The 22,613-nt window shown below is 42.2% G+C and overlaps 1 protein-coding gene across 1 annotated transcript in view; it reads left to right on the top strand.

The window, feature by feature from the left end:
* The window catches only part of LOC121618556 (ryanodine receptor 3-like), a 105,345-nt gene extending 83,927 nt beyond the window's left edge, over positions 1-21,418 (top strand). Inside the window, exons 72-107 of the mRNA XM_041954059.1 lie at positions 66-158; positions 590-604; positions 1,442-1,612; positions 1,733-1,792; positions 1,892-2,026; positions 2,893-3,005; positions 3,730-3,829; positions 5,987-6,096; positions 6,387-6,438; positions 6,524-6,580; positions 6,671-6,770; positions 6,859-6,938; positions 7,018-7,094; positions 7,347-7,420; positions 8,510-8,527; positions 9,176-9,256; positions 9,438-9,526; positions 9,625-9,753; positions 9,845-9,949; positions 11,156-11,237; positions 11,455-12,767; positions 12,933-12,991; positions 13,299-13,473; positions 13,601-13,697; positions 13,779-13,975; positions 14,344-14,474; positions 14,562-14,604; positions 14,720-14,847; positions 14,956-15,016; positions 15,159-15,305; positions 16,555-16,689; positions 16,762-16,918; positions 17,191-17,255; positions 18,416-18,516; positions 19,306-19,357; positions 20,369-21,418. Of these exons, the coding sequence (XP_041809993.1) occupies positions 66-158; positions 590-604; positions 1,442-1,612; positions 1,733-1,792; positions 1,892-2,026; positions 2,893-3,005; positions 3,730-3,829; positions 5,987-6,096; positions 6,387-6,438; positions 6,524-6,580; positions 6,671-6,770; positions 6,859-6,938; positions 7,018-7,094; positions 7,347-7,420; positions 8,510-8,527; positions 9,176-9,256; positions 9,438-9,526; positions 9,625-9,753; positions 9,845-9,949; positions 11,156-11,237; positions 11,455-12,767; positions 12,933-12,991; positions 13,299-13,473; positions 13,601-13,697; positions 13,779-13,975; positions 14,344-14,474; positions 14,562-14,604; positions 14,720-14,847; positions 14,956-15,016; positions 15,159-15,305; positions 16,555-16,689; positions 16,762-16,918; positions 17,191-17,255; positions 18,416-18,516; positions 19,306-19,357; positions 20,369-20,464 (4,698 nt within the window). The 3' untranslated portion in view covers positions 20,465-21,418. The remainder of the gene's footprint in view (positions 1-65; positions 159-589; positions 605-1,441; positions 1,613-1,732; positions 1,793-1,891; positions 2,027-2,892; positions 3,006-3,729; positions 3,830-5,986; positions 6,097-6,386; positions 6,439-6,523; positions 6,581-6,670; positions 6,771-6,858; positions 6,939-7,017; positions 7,095-7,346; positions 7,421-8,509; positions 8,528-9,175; positions 9,257-9,437; positions 9,527-9,624; positions 9,754-9,844; positions 9,950-11,155; positions 11,238-11,454; positions 12,768-12,932; positions 12,992-13,298; positions 13,474-13,600; positions 13,698-13,778; positions 13,976-14,343; positions 14,475-14,561; positions 14,605-14,719; positions 14,848-14,955; positions 15,017-15,158; positions 15,306-16,554; positions 16,690-16,761; positions 16,919-17,190; positions 17,256-18,415; positions 18,517-19,305; positions 19,358-20,368) is intronic.
* Positions 21,419-22,613: the final 1,195 nt, after the last annotated feature.

The following is a 22,613-nucleotide window of genomic DNA, read 5'->3' as shown; positions in this document are numbered from 1 at the left end:
AGGCAGACTTCCTGAATCAGAAGACCCATAAATCACAGCTGTCTTTCTTCTGCATTTGTCCCCAGAATTTCAAAAGAGAGGAGCAGAACTTTGTGGTCCAGAATGAAATCAACAACCTTTCCTTCTTGACTGGAGATAACAAAACCAAGATGTCTAAAGTAGGTTTCATGTTTGCCAACTAGCTCACCTGTTAACAAGTTTATTTCCTAATTCAGGCAACAGATTAAAACCCTTTTTGCATGTGTAACGGCACAGCCATCAAACATGTCTGCATGCCAAAAATAAGTAGGATCATGACTAACTGACTTGTGTGTGTGTGTGTATATATATAAATTTATGCATACATGATTGTGATGGTAGATGACAGAAACTTCCATCCCTCAGAAGACACTAATCCTCCATACCTTCAGCCCTTGTGAGCATTACAGGGTTGTTTTTGTTTCCTTGTCTGCCTGGTTGAGCTGTTTAAAGGCAAACAAATAGTTTTCATTGCAGTGCACGTCCATGGACTGTGTGCCGCCATTAACTGCCCTCTCATCATTTTCCTCTATCTGTCTTTCTCTGTCTGTCCTCTCTCTGTCTCAAACAGTCCTTTAAGGAAAAGGTAGAGTGATGCAGTGCATGACCTGTTTACCTGCCAGCTTATTGGCTTATGTGCTCCATTCGGCAAGCAAAAAAGCCAATAGTTTGTGCCTCTGTGCTATATAGTCTATAGTATAGTTATTTATCATGTCACCTGATTATTTGTGGTCTCCATTCATCTCCATGTGTGACATGGTAACTTTGGTCTTTCCTCATTCCCTTATGGGCAGAACACGTCTCATCTGGAGTAATGAAGCCCAGCCCTCCTGTAGCGAATCATGTGATCACATGCCACTGGTGTGTTTGCAGTTGATGAATTGTGGTACCCTGGTGTGTTTGGCCAGTAGTTATCTCAAGCTACATAAATTTCTGTTGTGGTCGATTTGTGATAAGTGTGTGTCTGTTGGTGTATAAATGTTAATATTGAAATTAGTGTGTTCACTGAGCCAGCTGCTTCAGTTTGGCTCAAAAGTGTGAATTTTCTCACTGGTAACATCTTGCTGTTCCAACAGAGTCAGTCTGCTGGCTCTACTTTTCAGCTGAGGTGTGAAACTTCTTAATGCTTCAGTGGCACAGATTTTGTCTGGTCACAGATTTTGCCAGGACTGAAAAATAAATGCCTGAGTTGCCTCTGGCTTTTGTTCAAATACAGTGTGAGTGCTCACACTGTGGAGAGGCTCCAATAGAATATTGTTAAGGCATCGTTTTAAATGCTCGGGAAGTGCTTTAGTACAACATGAAATATAGCAAAAGAGGAAAAATAGAATTATGACATTAAAAGACCAGCTTGTTAAGCTGCCATAGCTTTTTTTAGTCACCATGTGGTCTTGGCTGATGTTATTATCATGATTTTCTTCAGTCTGGAGGACAAGATCAGGAGAGAAGACATAAGAAAAGGCGTGGTGAGTTCTACTCTATCCAGACCTCGCTGATTGTGGCCGCTCTGAAGAAGATGCTGCCGATCGGCCTAAACATGTGTACCCCAGGAGACCAGGAGCTCATCTCTCTAGCCAAGACCCGCTATCTCCTGGTGAGACAACTCTTATGTAAAATATCTTTACAATCAAACAAGAATTCTTCTTTGACACGGCTACATTTCACAGTAAAAAAAGATTAAATTCGCCTTCCTATTCCTGCCATTGTTTAATAGAGAGACACAGATGAAGAGGTCAAAGATCACATTCATCAGAATCTACATCTACGAGAAAAGGTGAGAATGTCGAAGTCAATTTCATGACTGTAATTGGTCGTTAGCCTCCAAAGACTCTATGTATTGTATTCCACATCCTTCTTTGTAACGCGCTCTCAGTCAGAGGACCCTGCAGTGAGGTGGCAGCTAAACCTGTACAAGGACATAGCGATAAGAAGCGAGGGGCCTCCAGACCCTCAGAGGGTGGTGGACCGTATCCAGAGGATCTCTGCTGCTGTCTTCAACCTGGAGCAGGTGGGGCTCAAATGATTATACATACTCAAACATATTATGAGCCGCAGACGACACTGAGGATGCTTGTTTCATTAAACAGTTGTGAAGGTGCAGGGTCACCAAACATACTAAATATTAATAATTAACTTTATTTTTATAGCTAATTTCATACAAGAAATGCAGCCCAGAGGGCCTCAGAACAATGAAATTGAAGGTAATGGTGTCTTGTCAGATGTGTGGTTTTCATGGCTTTCTGGAGGTGGATCATCTGGGCAAACCATTGAGGAGGTTGACTAAACATTCCATCACTTCAGCTTCTATTTCTGAGAGATGTTTTCCAAGAAAGTAACCTTCTTGTAGGAAAAGCTAAAGAGTGTAATTCAAGAAATGTAAAGAAACTGCATTACACTGTTAAAGTGAACTGTGAGCCTAGTTTCCATTTTCTTCCAGCTACTCGACAGATTTTCGGGCAGACCAAACATACAGCTAATGGCACTTCAAATATGCTGACAAAGACCAGCGATGATTTTAGGGTCCTTGGAGAACTGTTGCCCAATGTACACACTTTTGGTCAGTTCAGTCACAGAAAAGCATAGAATAAACTTTGCATCCTATGCTTTTTACTTGACAGCAAACTGACTCCCCCCTCTAATCCCCCCTCTACGCTTCTCCTCTCACCTCTGACAGGAACTCTCGCACCCTGAGTTTCACGACGAGACACCAAAATACAAAGAAATAGTTGTGCTGAAAAAACCTCATGAAATTCGCAGCTCTCAGTTAGCAGAGATGTTTGGTTCCTCAGGTTTCCCTGATAGAGAATGTGTTGATTAATCATGTCATCAACGACACTGACACAACATAACACTGACTTCTTCTACTTGTATTAGGTGGAGCAGCCGCTGAGATCCAAGAAATGTGTGTGGCAGAAGTTGCTTTCCAAGCAGAGGAAGCGAGCGGTCGTCGCCTGCTTCCGCATGGCTCCACTTTATAATCTACCAAGGTAGGACTGTATACATTGCATCTACACCCTCTACATCCTTGTGCTTTTTTTTAGCCTAAAATCATCGGTAGTGGAGAGCTCCCTGTGGTACTACCGGCAGGTGGGAGAATTGTGCAGCAAGTGCTGCAACATCACCTTTGTGTTTACTGGCCAAACACCACCGCACTTTCTTCTTCTTGTGTCCGACTTATAAATCTCATTTCTCTCTTCTTGGGTTCTGACCCTGCATTAATGCACAGCCTCCATGGCTGCGTTTGTAGGACAAATGTTTCGCCCACAGCTGTTATCAAGGAGTAGAAAAAAAAGGGACACTAGCAATTTCATGCCCTGCTGCTCTGTAACTCAATCACAGGAAGTCAGGCAGAGAGCTACAGTAGGGAGGAAAACAATTATGAGGCCCAACCTGGGGGTGGCCATCTTCAATATGTGCTCAGACGATGCCGCCTGCCTCCCTGACAGCATGACTCATTTATTCAGAGTTGTTGACAGTGAAATATGACACAGCATAGTTAATTATTATTAGACAGTATTTACAACGTCGGCACAATTGACTGTCTTTGTTTGGAGTAATAGATTTGGGTTTGAGGGGTGGATGTGAAGCTTCTGGATAATGTCAACTCTAACTGAGTTTCACACATTCAGATGTCATCTTTTCTCTTTTGTCTCTTTTTTGAGCCTTTGTTCTCTCCTCAGTGTCACACTCTGTTGTACCTCATCCCCTTAGGCACAAAAATAATAATTACTTCCTGAATGCCTACCGACATATTTGGCTGGAGATAATGCATGAGAACACAGACTATGACAGTCTGCTCTCCATGCTGACGGTAAAGTAGTGCTGACCCAGTGTTGCTACTGTATGACCTTGCGTACCTTTCTTAACCTCTCACTCCTGCAGGCACGGTTTATGCTGCCGATTTAACTCCCATTCAGACACACCCGCTGGTTTTTCCACTGGTTCACGTCTGTGCAGTAGTGCAGCCAGCGAGCAAGTGTTTTCACAGAAGAGTTTTGAGAAATCGGTTTACTGATTACCGCTCTCATGTCTGTATGCCAGAGACTGGAAACAGCTAGCATGGCTCTGACAAAAGGTTAAAAAAATTCCATCTAGCAGCACCTACTTTTGTTTGTTTAAACTGTACAGATGAGCTGCAGAGGTGCTGTCAGGTGGTTTCTTTTAACCTATGGACAGACTAAGGCCACCTGCTTCCAATCTTTATGCTAAGATAAGCAATTTTCTGATCGGTGTAGCTTTATTAGCATACAGACATGAAAGTGTTATTGATCCTCTCATCTAACTCTAATTTCCAAAATGTCAAAATATTTCTTTAACTGTTGCTGATGTGGACGGTTAAATAGATAGTTTAGGGTTATATGGATACATACAAGTTCAGCGATTAGATGAACTCAATAATCTAGTCCGGACTTGCAATTCCTGCCTGCTCATGAGAGTTTAGGACTAGATTTAAAAAATTGTGACTATATCAACATCCTGGCAGAGAGCGTGCTCACAGCTCTGTACAAATAGGATGGCGGTTTCCTCTCAGGTGACCAGTTGGATACACCAGTACCCTCTACTAACCAGTATTAACCTCTCCCTAAAGGACTTATTCCCTCCTTTGCTCTGCTCCTATCTAACCCAGGCTAATCTCCTCTTACCCTTCCTTAGGCATCGCTCTATTAACCTCTTCCTCCTGGCCTATCAGAGAATATGGATAGAAACAGAGGAGTACTCTTTTGAGGAGAAGCTAGTGCAGGATCTTGCAGTAAGTACTCTTGACGTTCCCCCAGTGCCCTCTTGTTGGTACCCAAGTGCTCTGTGGAGCTGAGCGTCGCCCCCGCAGCACCGCTTTCCTTTACTTGTGTCATTGTTGAAAGTGCTTGTAAGTGCCCCAATCACACCAAGTACCACCGGGTCACACTCAGTCATCCGCACAATGTTTTTCAACTTGACTCCCATTTTGCGGCAAGCATGACATCACCGCTGATGTCAGAGCCAGCTGATGTATTTCACCCACTCTGTCCCATCCAACATTGGTAAGAGGGCATCCCACCGCGTTGCTTCGACTTACCAATGCAAGTGGTGTCACAAACTATCCCACTCATGCATTGAGTTTGTAGAGAAAGCAGAGGAAACACAGCACCTGTCTGCTTTCTTTACAACTTTTCAAAAGTGCTTTATTTTGCACTTTGTAGCTCATGATAACCTACAGAGTAATGTGCATAGCTTGATTAAAATTCTTCAAGAATTCATGAAGTAAAGTTTAATAAATTCAGTTCTCTTATCTGGAGGCTGTCATGAAGGCACAGTGGACCTCGACATACCCCACTGTGCCAATGGGTGTGTTTTTTTTTTTGTTTCTCTTTTTCAATAGTAAAATTAAGAGATCAAATTTGAATTATTATTATCTTCCTTTGGCCCTTTTGACAGTCATATCTTTTCCGAACGATTTGAAATTAAAGCCGTAGGGCACCGCATAAGAAGTTAAAGGTGTGACAGATGACAGACTTTAAGATTCAGCCAACTAAGCACGCATGCTTTCAGCAAACCCCACAGAAAAATAGTTTTAATGTGTCTGCTGTCATGAGGGGTTCATCATAGGAACTCTATGAAAAAGTGTAAACTGGTCTCATGGAGAGTCATGCTTAACTCCAATCTCCACATTTTAACACTGCTGAACATCATCTGCTGTGTGTGTGTGTGTGTGTGTGTGTGTGTGTGTGTGAGTGAGTCTGTGTGTGTGTGCCAGCATGTGTGTGGATGTCATGTCATTGCGTCCATGCTCGTGTTTATGGTTACTTGTCTGCATGTGATCAGTGTATCCTATTAATGTCTTTTTTCCTGGTATAATCTGATTCTCTTAAGGTAAGTGGTATATGCTAACTATAGCTACTGTTTGTACCAAGTGTTACAGTTCAGATTTATAGTTTACATTGAGACAACACGCCTGAGCTACAGGATTTACTTGTACGGGTTTGTCCAGAAAACGCAGCCCAAAGTGGAGGAAGAGGAGGAGGAGGAGGTGAGAAAGCAGCCAGACCCTCTTCACCAGCTCATTCTGCATTTCAGCCACAACGCTCTGACTGAGTGCAGGTAAACACACACTCAGTGTCACACACCTGGCCACCTGGCGCCAACTCGCTTTGCTCCATCTGTGCTTCCTAATAGTTTTGGCCTGAATTGCTAATAAAGAGCTGCATTAAGCTAAATCATCACCTTATATTTTATACAAGGAGAGAAACATGAGCAGTTTTTTAGTCTTTCTGCTTGTACATTGCAATAAGTAGAAATATATCCTCTGAAACCTATAATTATTAAGCAGAGATGCGATTGTGTGCTCAACAAGATTTAACCACCAGATGTTTTTCTTCCTTTTTTGTTAGTTCTTTGGAAGAGGATCCCTTGTATATTGCATATGCAGATATGATGGCAAAGGTACTTCATTCTCTGAACTACTTTTACTTCAGTTTATGCAGTTCAGCAAAATCTCGCAGGTTTGACATTCGGCATTCTCTTTCAGAGTTGTGCTGAAGGTGAAGAAGAGGAAGACGAGGAAGGAAAAGAGAAAACGTTTGAGGTGATTGATTTCTCAGGACTGGTGTTCTGCATTTCACTGTTTTTGATTCATATTCAGAAGTGGAGCTTACTGTGTTATCATCTCATGCAGGAAAAGGAAATGGAGAAGCAAAAGATGCTGTACCAGCAAGCCAGACTACATGATCGAGGAGCTGCAGAGATGGTTCTTCAGATGATCAGTGCCAGCAAAGGTAAGAGAACGCACATTCACCTGTCTGCCTTATTATAGCTACCACCTCTGGTATGGCATCTGTGTGATATTTGATTTGTGGTCATCAGGTCGACTTGGTGCTATGGTGACTTTCACCCTCAAACTAGGCATCTCCATTCTCAACGGGGGAAACATACTGGTCCAGCAGGTACGCATCAATCCGCATGCAGCATTTGTATAGTGAACAGCAGCAGCCCACTATTTACTGTGCTTTTATTTTGATGCAGAAAATGCTGGACTATCTGAAGGAAAAAAGAGATGTTGGCTTTTTCAAAAGTTTATCTGGGCTGATGATGTCTTGCAGGTAATGAAACCATAACCAGTTGTCACACACGGAACATGTGATTTACTTTTTGTTTTATTTCTCAACTGCAATTTAATGGGGAACTCCACCAATTATACACAAAGTCTCCTGTGGCTGTGGTTGAGCTTTGTCAAGTGATGTCATCTGGGTAATCTGAGTTTGAGCTTGGAGACTGAAAATGTAAAATACATTTAGCAGAAATACAGAATATAGGAAGTAAGAAAGATCAGACTTTTCTCTTCTGTCCTTTAGTGTCCTGGACTTGAATGCTTTTGAAAGGCAAAATAAAGCTGAAGGTCTGGGGATGGTTACTGAAGAAGGATCAAGTAAGTGAGGATGACAAACGTGGTAAACAGTGTGAGACCAGCAATATGAGTGACTGATGTGTCCTCTACCAGGAGACGTTAAAACGAGCTGATGCAAAGAGCAATACACAGTATATTAGTATGGCACTAAATAAAAGTCAAAACTTAAAACTCAATATCTGCACTACAGTATGATTCTATGTTTTGTGTCGCTGTAGAAAAAGCGCAGTACAGACAGAACCTCTATATTCAAAGTTCAGCTACAGATCTGCTGTAGATCTTAGATGGACTTTGGAAAGTGACAGTGAAACAGGACTTTATAGCTTTATTTGTGCAGCAGACAAACCTTTTTTACCCAACAGGAGTTTTCAGGTGTTACACATGTGGCCCAGACCACGGTACAAGCTACGCGTGATATCGCTGAGTACATATGTAGAAATCCTTTTGTGACACGATGTGTCTCATTCAAGCCCATGTTGTGACTGTTCTATAGTCAGGCTTCTAATCGGCTGTTAGACAAATGACGCATTGGCTCGGCCAAGCATCTGCTCTTTAGTTTGTTGTTGTACAAGCCCATCTCCATGTCACGTGTGTCTCTCGTGTGTCATGTTGTACATCATCATCATCATGCAGGTAAACCTGTGCTACTGTATGTCTAAGTCCTGTCTCGGCCTTGTCTGCCGCTTAAAAGCACTCACACTCACAACTACATCCACATGTAAACCCACACTCAATCAGAGGTCTCTATTTGATCGATGGGTAGCATACAGTATATAAATATATTTTTCTCATGCATATTCCAGCTCATTTTCACCTCATAAGCTCAGGCATAAGTGATGGTAACTGTTAGTCTTGTAGTCTGTGTAACTTGTAGTCGAAACACCTGCCTAGCGAGCAGACTGTACTTTAACACTTTGTTTAATCGTAATCGCATGTCAGTGTCGCAAATCAATGTGAGTATGTAAAGATATTTCTATAGCGCTATCATTCTCTCCTGTTCCTACTTCTTCTGATTGACTCTCAATGTCTTCTCCTTTGCTTATGTCTGCTTTTTGTTTTGTTTGTTTGTTTGTTTTCCTCTGATCATGTTTTTTATCTCATCGGTCGCAGTCAACGTGAGTGAGCGGGGTAAATACATGGTTTAGATTCTACTCATTCTATGCAATGCTGACATCTTGATTGCTCTCCGTTCAACTCCTTCCTCCCTCTCCACACCCCCCCCAATCTTTTTCTCCCCCATTTCTCCTCCTCCCTTGCCCTGAATGCAATACAACCACCTTCTTTTGTACCTTGGACTAAAGGAACGCATGCATGCTCCTATGACATCTGGATAGATTGTTCAGTCCAGGGTTAGGTGCCCCAAACTGACTCAAATCTCTCCACTTTCCCTATATTTCTTTTATAAGAAGTCAGTGCTTGTCATTTGTGTGGGACCTTTTCTGTTTATTACTTTTACGATACTAACCAGCGTGCAGTAAGAAATAAATCTCCCAAAGCTTTGATTGTAAGAAACAACAAAGCTTTGCTGGTGTTAAACAATAAAGCTCAGTTTTATTCCTATAATAAACCCTGTTTTAATTTGTGAAATGATGCACTATACCTTGTTTATGTGAACCCCAAATATAGTGCACATAATTGAATGTTGTCTGACAACTAGACAGCAGCTTTATTTTTAGGAAGCTATGCAAGCCCTGATGCCTGTACTGACATTAAAATGATGGGTCTCTGACCTTCTTATCACTGAACAGGACAGTTAATCTCATTTCCTATCCTCAGGTTCCAAGGTACTTCAGGATGATGAGTTCACAAAGGATCTCTTTAGGTTTCTGCAGCTTCTCTGTGAGGGCCACAACAATGGTAGGTGGACACATTACCATAAATCAGAATGAAAGAAGATGCATGTCTCTTTTTCGATTTATTTTATTTTCCAAAAAGGAATCTCTAAACGACAGAGTTTTAGAGTCAGCTGGATGGTGTGAATGTACTCCTCTACCACCATTTCATTTGTTGTTTTAAATTATTATGTTGCCTGTTTTAGATTTTCAGAACTTCTTGAGGACTCAGACAGGAAACACAACTACAGTCAACATCATCATTAGTACTGTAGACTACCTACTGAGACTGCAGGTGTGATATTATTACAGACAGATCTAGAACAATTTAATATTTTCATTCACCTTCTGTAATGTGCTAAATCCTTCTCTTTCCCTCCTTCTTTCTTTCAGGAATCCATCAGTGACTTCTACTGGTACTACTCTGGTAAGGATATTATAGACGAGGCGGGTCAGAGGAACTTCTCCAGAGCTCTGGCAGTGGCCAAGCAGGTCTTCAACTCTTTAACTGAATACATTCAGGTACCATATCAAAGCACACTGCACCACAACAAGTGCTGATTCAAATCTTGATCTTAAAAGACTGATTTTGAAACTTTGTGATTTTCTTCAGGGTCCATGTATCGGGAACCAGCAGAGTCTGGCTCACAGCAGGCTGTGGGACGCAGTAGTGGGCTTCTTGCATGTGTTTGCCAACATGCAGATGAAGTTGTCCCAGGTATGTTCTTTTGACTGCAATAAAGTGGTGGTGTGTGCTGTGCTATGCGGTTATATATTTGTACTGCACTCAGATACAGATTTGAGGTACTGTACTTGAGCTACTTATGCTTTATACTTCACTACTCCACTACATTACAGATACAGTATATTGTCCTTTTTAATCCAATTCATCTAATTGACAGCTACATCTTCGCTGCTTTGCAGATTAATAGTTTACATACAGAACATGTGATCATTTTATAAAATATGCTGCAGTATTACAGATTCAATATATAACGTAGTTAAAATAAGATCCACTAAATCAACTACTAAGTTAAATGATATCTTGTTATCTCTTTGTTAAACAGTTTTTCAGTATCAACATAGATAGAGATCACAGGGAGAGAGAGAGTAATGACTTGCAACAGAGGAAGCCTGCTAGAATCAAAACAGGGTTTGCTTTAATGAATAAACTGTAATTTAAGCTTGAAGATGTCTTGTAGCCAAATGGTTAAAGTGTATATTATAAAATGATTTCCTTCTTAACGATTTGGCTCCCAGACGTCCCCTAATTCTGCTTATACATGAATACATCAGTGATAATAATCCCACAGCATAAAACATATATATGTGTTTGTATGCGTGTGTGTGTGTGTGTGTGTGTGTGTGTGTGTGTGTGTGTGTGTGTGTGGCCACTAGAGGTCTCTCCAGGCTCAAGGATAACCTCAGGCTACTGCAGTACAATTACATATGTCATTCCACTCAACTATATGATGTATTAGTCTATCTATGATATTTCCTCCACGTCTAATAGGCTAGGAATGGGAGGAAATCCAACCATCTAACCTTATCAGAATAAGGCTTGGTCTGACCGTAGAAGCCAGGATGAAGGAGAGCACAGGTGGAGGGGTTTGAATTTTGCGAATCAAAGTACAGCACAGATTTATGGCATGCTGAATACAGGCTCCATAGAGACCCTAAATGAGTCAGACTGACCTAGCCATCTGCTGCGAGACAGTAAAATAACATTAACCCTGGTGCTGATGGATGGATGTTACTTGGAAGGCCCGTCTGGGCCCCATCAGGGTCATTGTGGGTCCCCACAATCTGAGGCAGCCTTGATCTCTCAAGGATATTAGACAGTACCCTTACAGGGAGGCCATCAGTAGTCTGTGTGATATAGTGTAGTGTGAGTCATAAGGTTTCCTTTTTTGTCTTCTAACAGGACTCCAGTCAGATTGAATTATTGAAGGAGCTGCTGGACCTGCAGAAGGACATGATCGTCATGATGCTGTCTCTTCTCGAAGGTTTTCTTTTCAGTCACTCACTGACAGCGTATGAGCTTGTCAGCAGCATTAGGTTGCAAGGATATTGTCTCGTTTATGATTTTCATTAAGCAGATTTGTTTGCTTCACATGTGATAAAATATTTCCCAAATCAGTTTTGTTTAATCTGCATGGAGACTGTTTGTTATTGTGTTTACTGACGAACTTTGTTTTGGTCTCTTTCTCCATCACGTCACAGGTAATGTTGTCAATGGTACCATTGGCAAACAGATGGTGGACACCTTGGTGGAATCCTCTAGCAATGTGGAGATGATCCTAAAATTCTTCGACATGTTCCTCAAGTTGAAGGACCTGACTACCTCGGACAGCTTCAAGGACTATGACCCCGAGAGCAAAGGGGTCATCTCAAAGAAAGATTTCCAGAAGTCCATGGAGAACCAGAAGCAGTATTCCCAGTCTGAGATTGAGTTCCTTCTCTCCTGCGCTGAGGCGGATGAGAACGACATGTTCAACTATGAGCAGTTTGTGGAGAGGTTTCATGAACCCGCCAAGGACATTGGCTTTAATGTAGCTGTGTTGCTGACCAATCTCTCTGAGCATATGCCTCACGATGCTCGCCTTTCAACGTTCCTCGACCTGGCTGAGAGCGTCCTCAGCTATTTCGAACCCTATTTGGGTCGTATTGAGATCATGGGTGGTGCCAAACGCATCGAGAGGGTCTACTTTGAGATCAGTGAGTCGAGTCGCACCCAGTGGGAGAAGCCTCAGGTGAAAGAGTCAAAGCGTCAGTTTATCTTCGATGTCGTCAATGAAGGTGGGGAGAGTGAGAAGATGGAACTGTTTGTCAACTTCTGTGAGGACACCATCTTTGAGATGCAGCTAGCCTCTCAGATTTCAGAGCCGGACCCAGTGGAGCGTCCAGAGGAAGATGAGGACGACAACCAGAGTGTGGTGGAAAGCCAGGAAGAGGAAGAGGAGGACAGCGTGACGTTGGAGTCTTCCTCTGCCTTTACAATTGCCTGCATCTCCATGAGAAAAAGCCTCTGCCACTTCCGCCAGCTGCTAACTCTCAAGAGCATGAGGCGACAGTACAGAAAATTCAGGAAGATGAGTATAAGGGAGATGGTGCGAGGCTTCTTCTCTTTCTTCTGGATGATCATCACAGGCCTCTTACACTTTGTCTACAGCCTGGTTTGGGGTTTCTTCCATATCCTGTGGACCACTATGTTTGGGGGTGGCCTCGTCGAAGGGGCAAAGAACATTAAGGTGACGGACATTTTGGGAAACATGCCGGACCCCACCCAGTTCGGGATCCACGGAGACGTGTTAGAGATGGAAAAGATGGAGGCCAGCGAAGCTTCAGCGCTGGCGGAGATGGGTCAGATGGCTCAGGGAGATGCGGCAGAGGCAGACCTGATGGCTGAGTTGCTGAACATACAGCCCAAGAAGGAGGGAAAGCACGGAGCTGAGCCAGGTTTGGGGGATGTGTCAGAGGTGGTGGTGGGGGATGCTCCGTCCATTGCCAGTGCTGTCAAGCAGAAGAAAGCACAGGTCAGTAGTCTTGTTCAATCCAATTTAATCACTAATCACGTCTTATCTAACTGATACTAAAAACACTGCAACATTAGTATTGACATTTTAATTGAAACACATTTGTTATCATGCTCGAGCAAACTGTTAAAGTGACTGATGGTCAAAACAATGTGTTTGTTATAGCTGGCTGCAAAGAAGAGGGCTTCAAATGGAGACTACAAATCTGATTCAGAGAAAGGAGAGTGAGTGTTCCTAATATGTTCCTCTTTCATCTTCAGTGGAATTGCTATTGATATAATTCTTTTGATATGATTTGTGTGATTAAAGCATCTTCAAACTTTCTGGTATTTTCTAGCATTTTCTGATGGCAGAGTGTTTCGGATTGTCTTTCTTTTGATAGACGCCAAAGTCAGACATTTTCAAATTCTTCACAAAGGGGCTTTAAGTATGAAGAATGTCAGATATTTAATTAAATTAACCCCCGGTGAGAAGTTTGGAGAGTAGACAGCAGGTTTCTGCCTGTCACTAATAGCAAAATTATTGTTGTAGTTCAGAAGATGGTGAGAAGAAGGACCACGACAAGGCCAAAGACGAAGCCCCTCCAGAGTCTTTGGCGGAGGAGAAGAAAGCCCCAAAGAAGAGGATCGGCCAGAAGAAAGAACCACCAGAGGCCTTCATGGCCAGCTTCTTCGATGGCTTGGAAATCTACCAGACCAAGATGCTGGTCAGACATTTCACTCACAGCTGTCTTAAATCAAGAAGAACAGAATTTTTAAGCTTAAGCTTATTAAGAGAGTATCAATCGACTTGTTGCATATATACAACTTATACAGCAATGCTTATTTTTGCAGAATTACCTGGCCAGAAACTTCTACAACCTCCGCTTCCTGGCACTTTTTGTCGCTTTTGCGATCAACTTCATTCTGCTCTTCTACAAAGTAAGCCTGAAATTTAGCTATCAGTATATACACCATACATAAGATTTGAACATTGTGGTTATTGCTTTCGGTAAATGCCTCATTGTCTGTCAGGTGACCGGTGATTACTCAGACGATGAAGACCCCTGGAATGGTCGAGGCAGAGCCGGGGAGGAGGAAGATGAGGGTGCACTTGAGTATTTTGTCCTGCAGGAGAGCACGGGTTACATGGCGCCGACGCTTCGCTGTCTTGCTATCCTGCACACTATCATATCTTTCCTGTGTGTGGTTGGATACTACTACCTGAAGGTACAGTAACACCAAGTGACAAGAAAACACACTGAAGTTTTGATTGTTTACGCTTTAGATTTAGTAATTTAACACTAATGTGTTGTAGTAATAGCCGCAAATGATGTAATTTTCATATAATATTTCAGTATTTCTACTCTACTCACATATTTTATTTACATTTTAAAATATCTCAACACTGCTTTTTAGCACTTGGTTCAAGTTTTCAAGGACACTTGTGTGTTGCGATCACACCGTTGTACACTTCCTGTCCCCTTTAGAAGTAAACATGATGGATTTGTGGCATGTTGACATCAGTCAGCGTATGTAACTGTACGTTATTTCCTATACTGCGCTAATGATGCAGCTAAATTCCCTTTGTGTCCAAGGTGCCCCTGGTAGTGTTCAAACGTGAGAAGGAGATAGCCAGGAAGTTGGAGTTTGCCGGCCTTTACATCACAGAGCAGCCGTCGGATGATGACATCAAAGGACAGTGGGACAGACTGGTCATCAATACTCCGTGAGTCAGTTTGCTCATTAAACTCTGAGTCATATTCTCTTGTAAACAAAGGTTTAATGCTGTTGTTATTTGCTGTTTTTTTACCAGTTCCTTCCCCAACAACTACTGGGATAAATTCGTCAAACGCAAAGTAAGTGATTTATCTTATTTTTGTGTCATCTGTTACACACACAAACCCAATCTGGTGATATTTGCTAAATGTCAGCCACGGTGTCATCTGTTTCTGTTTTGCTGCTGTTTTGTAGGTTATCAAAAAGTATGGAGACCTGTACGGAGCGGAGAGAATAGCAGAGCTGCTGGGGCTGGATAAGAGCGCCCTGGATTTCAACCCTACAGAGGAAACTGTCGCCAAGGAGGCTTCGCTGGTGTCATGGTGAGAGATTAGACAGATAAAGAGCAGACAGGCTAGAACTCCTCGAAGCAAAAATACAGGTCAAATCGAAAATACAAGCCCCTCATATCAACCTGTCTTCTTTGCCAGGTTGAGCTCAATCGATACAAAGTACCACGTCTGGAAAATGGGAGTGGTGTTTACAGACAATGTGAGTTTGCATACTGTCTGGGATGATTAATTGCTGGTTTTATGGATGGCTGAGTGAATGAACTGATGGGTGAATGCCTTGATTGATGATATTATGGCTGGACACATGATTTCTGATTGGCTTATGTTGTTTCTCTTCCCAGTCTTTCCTGTATCTGGTATGGTACACCACCATGTCCATCCTGGGCCACTACAACAACTTCTTCTTTGCTGCTCATTTGCTGGACATCGCCATGGGGTTCAAGACCCTTCGAACCATCCTCTCCTCTGTCACACATAACGGAAAACAGGTCAGGACGAGGAGGCTGCAGGCCTTATTCCAAGCAGCAGGGGTCACTGCTGAGTTAGTGGCTTGGGCTGGGTTGGAAGCACTGCCTGTTTATTCCCTGATGTACAACCACAAGCCAGTTTTATCACACTCTCCATGCTCCTGTCCCACTGAGGGCATCTTGGGTAACACTAATGTCCAGCCTGGTGTCAGCTATCCTGCATATTATAGAATGAAAGTATTAATCAATTTTGCCTCATATTGCTTTACATGGCACCACAAAATATAATCATAATCTATTAACTGTGATCTACTGCTTGATTTTTGAACAGATTATTTAATAAGAGCAAAGGAAAAATTCCAGAAACCTGCAAATGTGAAATTTGCTTTAAGCATATCTGACCACCAGGGTACATAATTAGGAAACCGAGCCAGTTCTCCTGGGAGAAATGTCTGTTTCTCTACGCTTTCCGTACAAGGTTGGCCTCCTTCTGTGCTTCATGTTGTAATGGATAATAGATGTTAAAATGGTGCTTGGTTGAGCAAGGTTGTCATCTGGTAAATATTCTATGTCTTGTGTCAATTCTTGTGTCTCTACACCCAATATTTGCACCTCTTTCTCGTGAGATATTTGGCAGAATTAAGGCAAAAGGAAGAAAGTGCAAGTGAAGGAAGCAAGAATGCACAAAAGAGAATTTAGATGCACCCAGCATCCTTTGACATTTGAGTTCAAATAGCTTAGTTGCCTTCATTTCAGTCCTGAGTCTGACTGTCAGCTCTTGCACGGATTCTCATGTCAACTGACCGGAGGCACAAATCAAAATTTAATGTCACCTCAATCTCCAAGGGTGGAAATCCACCCAAATGGCAAGGCCGCAAGGAATCACGACACCTCCCACACTCAGCTGCCCGTGGGCAGATCAATCACGCTGTCAATTCAGAGGTAGTTTACAGCTGCTTCCACTGCTGTTGCTGTTCAGGCTGTAAATCAGTGCACAAGCTGCTTTTGAAAGGAGGTTTATGTCAGTGTAAAACTGATGTGTGTGACTGGTTGCCACATATCCTTTTCCACTCATTTGAACTTTCCCCTTCTCTGCTCCTCTCTCACCGCCGGCGATCCCATCGAGCACCTTGTGAGGGTTCAACTACTTTATATAGAAAATGAATGAGAGCTGGTGGCTTTTCCCCTGCGTCTTGTGTGTTTTCACCTCACGAATAGACAGGAAGTTTGTGGTGGCATTTTACTGACTGCTGCCTGTGCGTCTCTTAAGCTGGTGTTGACGGTGGGCCTGCTGGCAGTCGTGGTCTACCTGTACACTGTGGTGGCCTTCAACTTCTTCAGGAAGTTCTACAACAAGAGTGAGGATGAGGACGAGCCAGATATGAAGTGTGATGACATGATGACTGTAAGTATCGATCACATGTATTTTTAATTCTAACACACACAGACACAATACTCACCGGCTGTGTTTGCACAGTGTTACCTGTTCCACATGTACGTCGGGGTGAGAGCGGGAGGGGGCATCGGGGACGAGATCGAGGACCCAGCCGGTGACCCCTATGAGCTCTACCGTATCCTTTTTGACATCACCTTCTTCTTCTTTGTCATCGTCATCCTCCTGGCCATCATCCAGGGTAAGCTCATTGTACTCCCTCAAAGATTGCGTCAATAAATGTCACAGTATGAGTATTTGAATTATACTGATCTATAAACTGATCGAAAGGAATCAACCTGTTTTATCACCTCAGTAAATTACCACACAGACTCTGCAATACTCCCCATCATTGTAGTATCCACGTTACTCTCCATACTGTATTTTTAGGAAGTGAAGGGTGTAAGCTCGTTCTTGTATTGATTACACAGGTACAGTTTATATGATATGCCCACAATTCCTTTGTGGTTACAGGTTTGATCATTGATGCCTTTGGAGAGCTGAGAGACCAGCAGGAACAAGTCAAAGAGGACATGGAGGTGAGATTAGATTCAACTCTCATTTAAACCTGCGCTATGTGGTTGACATTGCATGGGAGCCATGAGAAGTGTGGCACAAAGGTGGCTGTGGAGTGGACGAGTTACTATGCCTGATAACAGACTTACTAAACAAAGTTTTAAATAATTTCTTGGGAAGAGAGCTTGTAAAAATATTTGGCAAGGCGGAGGTGTATTTACCATCCGGAGCACTTTGTCAGCCGTAACCTGACCAAAGCACAGAGGTCCCTCTGTGCCCACCTGAGAGGTGGTATCTTACCTCAGGGAAAGGAAACCAGATTCTTCCACTCAATGACAGAGGAGAATAAAAAGTGTCACCCATGTGATCTTAGGGAAAGGCTTTAACTTAAAATGTCTGGAGAACGTCCTGATTTGTTTTGTATGTCTGAGGAATGGAGACTTCAGTACCTGCGTACAGACAAAGCGTCCAGCAGCATAGGAGGGCACAGTCTGTTATGTTCTATAGCTGGAATGTCTAAGGAGCAGGATTGTGCTTATATTTGGTTTGACATTGTCTAACATGTATGGAAGTGGGCTATATTTTCTCTCATTTTGCTATTGCACTTATTGTTCTGCTTTTAGTGTCTTGTAAGTCTGTGCAGGCCAGGGACCTTTTGGTGTGCAACACTTTGAAAGCTGAACTACTCACTGACAGTTTCACATGTCTCTTAGAAGACGAAATTCCTTTCCTTTCAGGACATCTTCACTTCAGACATGTGGCCTACTTTTGTGTTTTTTGAGAGTCTTTTAAGCAACAGTCAGTCAGGCCAGATGGAGGTCAAAGCATACTTTTTGGTCCTTAAGAGATTGTAATGACAGGGGAAAATAAATATTTAGTTTAAAATATGAGTGAATAAATTTAATTCTAATTTTGCTGAAACACTTATGTATGCAACCTAGGACTTCAAGAGCGGGCAGAAATGATCATGACGTTCCTGCGAAAAACCAGGAGGATCACAAATGCACCGCTTTCACTTAGACCAGATATCCCTCATGGGTTCTAAGCAAACTAATCTTCATGTGTAAAATCAGTGGAGTGCCCCTTTAAAAATAATGCCAAATGTCCTTTTGATAACTGTGTTGCACAAAGATAAATAAAAGACAGCAGGTGCTCTAATTATCTTTTCATCTTCTGTTCTCAGACCAAATGCTTCATTTGTGGGATCGGTAATGACTACTTTGACACAACACCTCACGGCTTTGAGACTCACACTTTACAAGAGCACAATTTGGCCAACTACCTGTAAGTATCCCTCTGTCGAGCATTTTACGTAACCTTTAAGTGAACCATTTTACTTTTTATTGCATACGCATCAATCATTGTCGTCATCTTTCACCAGCATGTATTGTCTCTTCTCTGTAATTTAACCACATGACTGATGGCTTTAACACATTAGCACAGCATCAGGGCCACAGTCACTAATAGCCCCAGTGATCCAGAACAGTAGATCCCTTCAGGTATTCGTTCCATCTGTCTCTGTGTTTCCCCTGCACTGCCTGCTGATCCAGTGTTTCTTTATAATGCCCGTGACAATAGAAAGTCGCAGTCCATTTGCGCTCACAGTCAGGTGGCCGGAGGATATGAGAGCGACCTCATTATGTTGCTTCATTACTATTTAATGCCTTGAACTTTATTGGAAAATAGGTTTGTGATAGCCTGCTCTCATACAGTATTCATCGTGATTTGGAAAGCTGCGATACCCACAGAGAGACAGACAGAGAGACAGCAGCCCATTGCCATTTCCACTTTGGGAAATTTGGGAAACAACAGGTGATTCAGTGATGGAGACGGGGTGGTGCTGCTTTGTTTGACACTTGCGTCAGAAATCGTCTCCTCGTAACACAGAATGTGACATTTCCTGTTAACACAGTGTTGGAGGAATAGTATGTATGAGTGCTCCAGCAAAGCCTGTATTCTACTCTCTCTCTCTCTCTCCTCTGTGTTTTAACTGTAATCAGATGTTCATCCAGGAAATGTGAAGTTTTTTCGGTCTGACATTTTTGTTTTGTCTCACTGGCCTTTTTTCTAAAGGTTTTTCCTGATGTACCTTATCAACAAGGATGAGACAGAGCACACTGGCCAGGTACAGCATAACTCTACACCAATGACCTTTGTCTGGGGAGCCATCAGCCAATCAGAAACAAAGAAACAATGGTTATTCTGTCACTATCAGAGATACTGTGTGTCTGCGTTTGGGCTGAAGGCTATTTGCATTTTTATGCCTCCTCGTTGGCTGCAGTCGTGGCCTGAGGCATTATGTTTTTGGGTTGTCCATCCATCTGTCTGTCCGTCCGCCCCGTTCTAGTGAGAGTGATATCTCAGAAAAACCTTGAGGGAATTTCCTCAAATTTGGACTGTGACCACACCAAACACATTTTTGGCCATAACTTCATTAATTTGCTAATCAGGAGAAAAATTCACACAAATGTCTCCTAGGACAAAATGATTAAGTGCTGACATTTTATATCTAAAAAGTTAAAGGTCAGTTTCACCGTGTGTCCTGCTGACATTAAGCTTCAGGTGATTGTCGTTGCACCATGTGATGAAGCTCTCTGTCAGTCCCTGGACTCCTCTGGAAAAACAGTCTCTCAGTGAAGACAGCATGTTTCTCACTGGACATTATTCATGGGATCATACATCTAAATATAGTGAGAACTTAATTTTGCCCAAAAATACACTTAACACCTTTTATTAAAGTCCTTGGAAGCCTTTGCTGCGTATGTTGTATGAATCTGGACAGACATGGATGTAAACTGCAACTTGATTGGTTAGTAGAGAATACAACAGCAAGGTGGTACTTCCAGTTTCTGACTGATATTGCTGTTGAATTTACCTCATTCTGAGGTAACGACAATACAATGATCCTTCTTTTCAGGTGATTATACATGAATAAGAACATTAGTCTGAATATTATATCCCATTTCTGCCAAACAGATCTCCATGTTCCTACACACTGGACCACTTTTTCAGATTGATTTTTTTTTCAAAAAACTATCAATTGTTCAGTGTTAGTCTCAGCATATTTTTCTTACTAATTAACAACTTCTAATTCTTAGTAACACATTAATGTCCATTTCTGTGTGTCTGACTTTAGGAGTCATATGTATGGAAGATGTACCAGGAGCGCTGCTGGGATTTCTTTCCAGCTGGAGATTGCTTCCGGAAACAGTATGAAGACCAGCTCGGATAGAGCAGACGCATCCTCTTTACCTCTGTCCATATGAAGTGGGCTGCTGGAACATATGATCCTACATACAGCTGCTGGACAACAACACCACACAGTTATCCCACCAATGTTTCAGACTGGCCTGGAGGAGGGATGAGATAGAGCTACTTTTTTATCTAAAAAAGAGAAACATCTCCTGCCCATGTCAGATGTACCCTTCACCGTCGGTACAGTGCCAGGCTTTGAGGAAATGACCTGTAACTCGCCCGGACGTTTGGTTTGTTTAGTTTTGGGACTCGTTTTTGACAGCGTGTTGCCTTCTACTCCACATGACCCCAAATCATTGCACAATTTATTTTTATTTTGTTTGGTCTTTTTTGAGAAACACTGGGTTGTGTGGGGTTATGGGACAATGTGTCAGTCATATTATGCACAAGAACCCAACTTCAATATTTTGAGAATGTTGAACTTGAGACTTAATGCCAAAAGAAAAGCGGGGGAGTACAGTAGATTTACATAGTGCGCAAAAATGTTATTTGAGGTTTTTGTTTTTCCAGATGTTGTAACCTTGCATATTGAGATGAAGTTTTAGAATGAAGTGGCAAAAAGGTTTATTATATAGGATAAAAAAATGCCTAAATTTTTTCATGAAGTGCCTTACAGTACTGTATCTACATTACAATGAAGCTATGCAAAACTTTTGTTTTTTTCTTTATTGTATGTACGTACAGTAATTTTCCTGGAGCAGTAATTCGTAGCTGTCCAGATATGTAGATTGTGGCTGAATTTTTAATTTGAACGTGGAAGGACAGCATTGGTTTGATTTTTTGCTGAATGCAGCCTAACTGCAGATGTTCAAGGTGCAAAGTGTAAAAATGACCCGTCAGAATTTTCTGAACACCTTCAAACAAGAACAAAAATTCAGTTGCTATTGTATGGCCAATTGTATGTAGTAGCTTTGCTGATCTGTGCATTTCTTTTGATGGGAAAAAATAAAGAAATCAATGCAAGAAATATTAATGTTGGTGTTATTGCTGACTCATATTTGATATTCTAAACACACACCCACAAACTTACATTTCACCTGTTCCTCAACCTGTTCACATCGCAACAGGACAAGTTATAAAAAGCTTTGAGACAGTGAGTCATTTCAGTCCCAAGATCAACACGATGCAACGTCTGGCTCTCTCCAGCTAATCCAGATACCAACTGTGTGCAAACAGCCCCTTGGCTTTACTTCATAGTTAATTTGACTCGTCCCAAACCTCAAAGCTGCAGTATATCGTAGCTGTGACCATCCAGCAGCAGCCTGAAATTGCAGCGCGGTTAGAAACAGCGGCTGAGAGGTGGGACGGGGCCTCAGCAGGCTGCATCATGGGAGTTTTAGCCCTGTTACCCATGGTGCCACCTGTCAGCTCACATCATGTCACCACACCTCAGGCACCACACAGTGCTGCAGCCTGCCGCTGAGAGCAGCTCTGCCTCCTCAACCCCTCAACCTGCAACAGCTCGAACACGCTGACTGGATTTTATGGTTCCAGCACACTGTGCGGAAACTATATTCTCAAAATTAAAAAGTCACTCGATGGCATAATTTTTCCGAACAATGCAACTGCAAGATTAAAAAAAGCCAATTTCATCACTAATTGTTTTAAAAGGCTGTAACTATCGTAGTTTAGTAAATATTTAGTGCATTTTTTTTTTGTACATTGTGTAAAGCACAGGCAATATCAGAGGAAACTCAATTTAAAGTTTCGGATATTATATTCTATGCTTTAACAAGCAACAGGGCTCCGATATTATTTAGCAGATTATGTGGCCATTATGGCAACAGGAGGAAACCATAATGTGTGAAATGACTGATGTGATCATTCGCAATAATTTGACATAATGAAAGCCGTGGGAAGCCATTCTCAACATGAAATAGCAACAGTTAAGCCATCGAATAACTGGAGACATATTACACCTATCAAAATCTAGTCTCCCATTGTTAAGTCTGGTGGAAAATGAGCAAACTGAGGTTAGACTTTTCATTTTCCTCTCCAGTGGCTTGTTGAGGGAATTTATGCACATGCCACGTAGTCGTGTTTCAACTTTTCATACTTTAAAGCATGATCATGACATCATTCAATTCTGTTTATGACAAACCAAACAAGGCTGAAACATGTTATTG

Source organism: Chelmon rostratus, chromosome 15 (genome assembly GCF_017976325.1).
Source record: "Chelmon rostratus isolate fCheRos1 chromosome 15, fCheRos1.pri, whole genome shotgun sequence".
NCBI classification, from domain to species: domain Eukaryota; kingdom Metazoa; phylum Chordata; class Actinopteri; order Chaetodontiformes; family Chaetodontidae; genus Chelmon; species Chelmon rostratus.
Note: the sequence above shows the minus strand (reverse complement) of the source record. Positions and strands in the feature narration are given on the sequence as shown.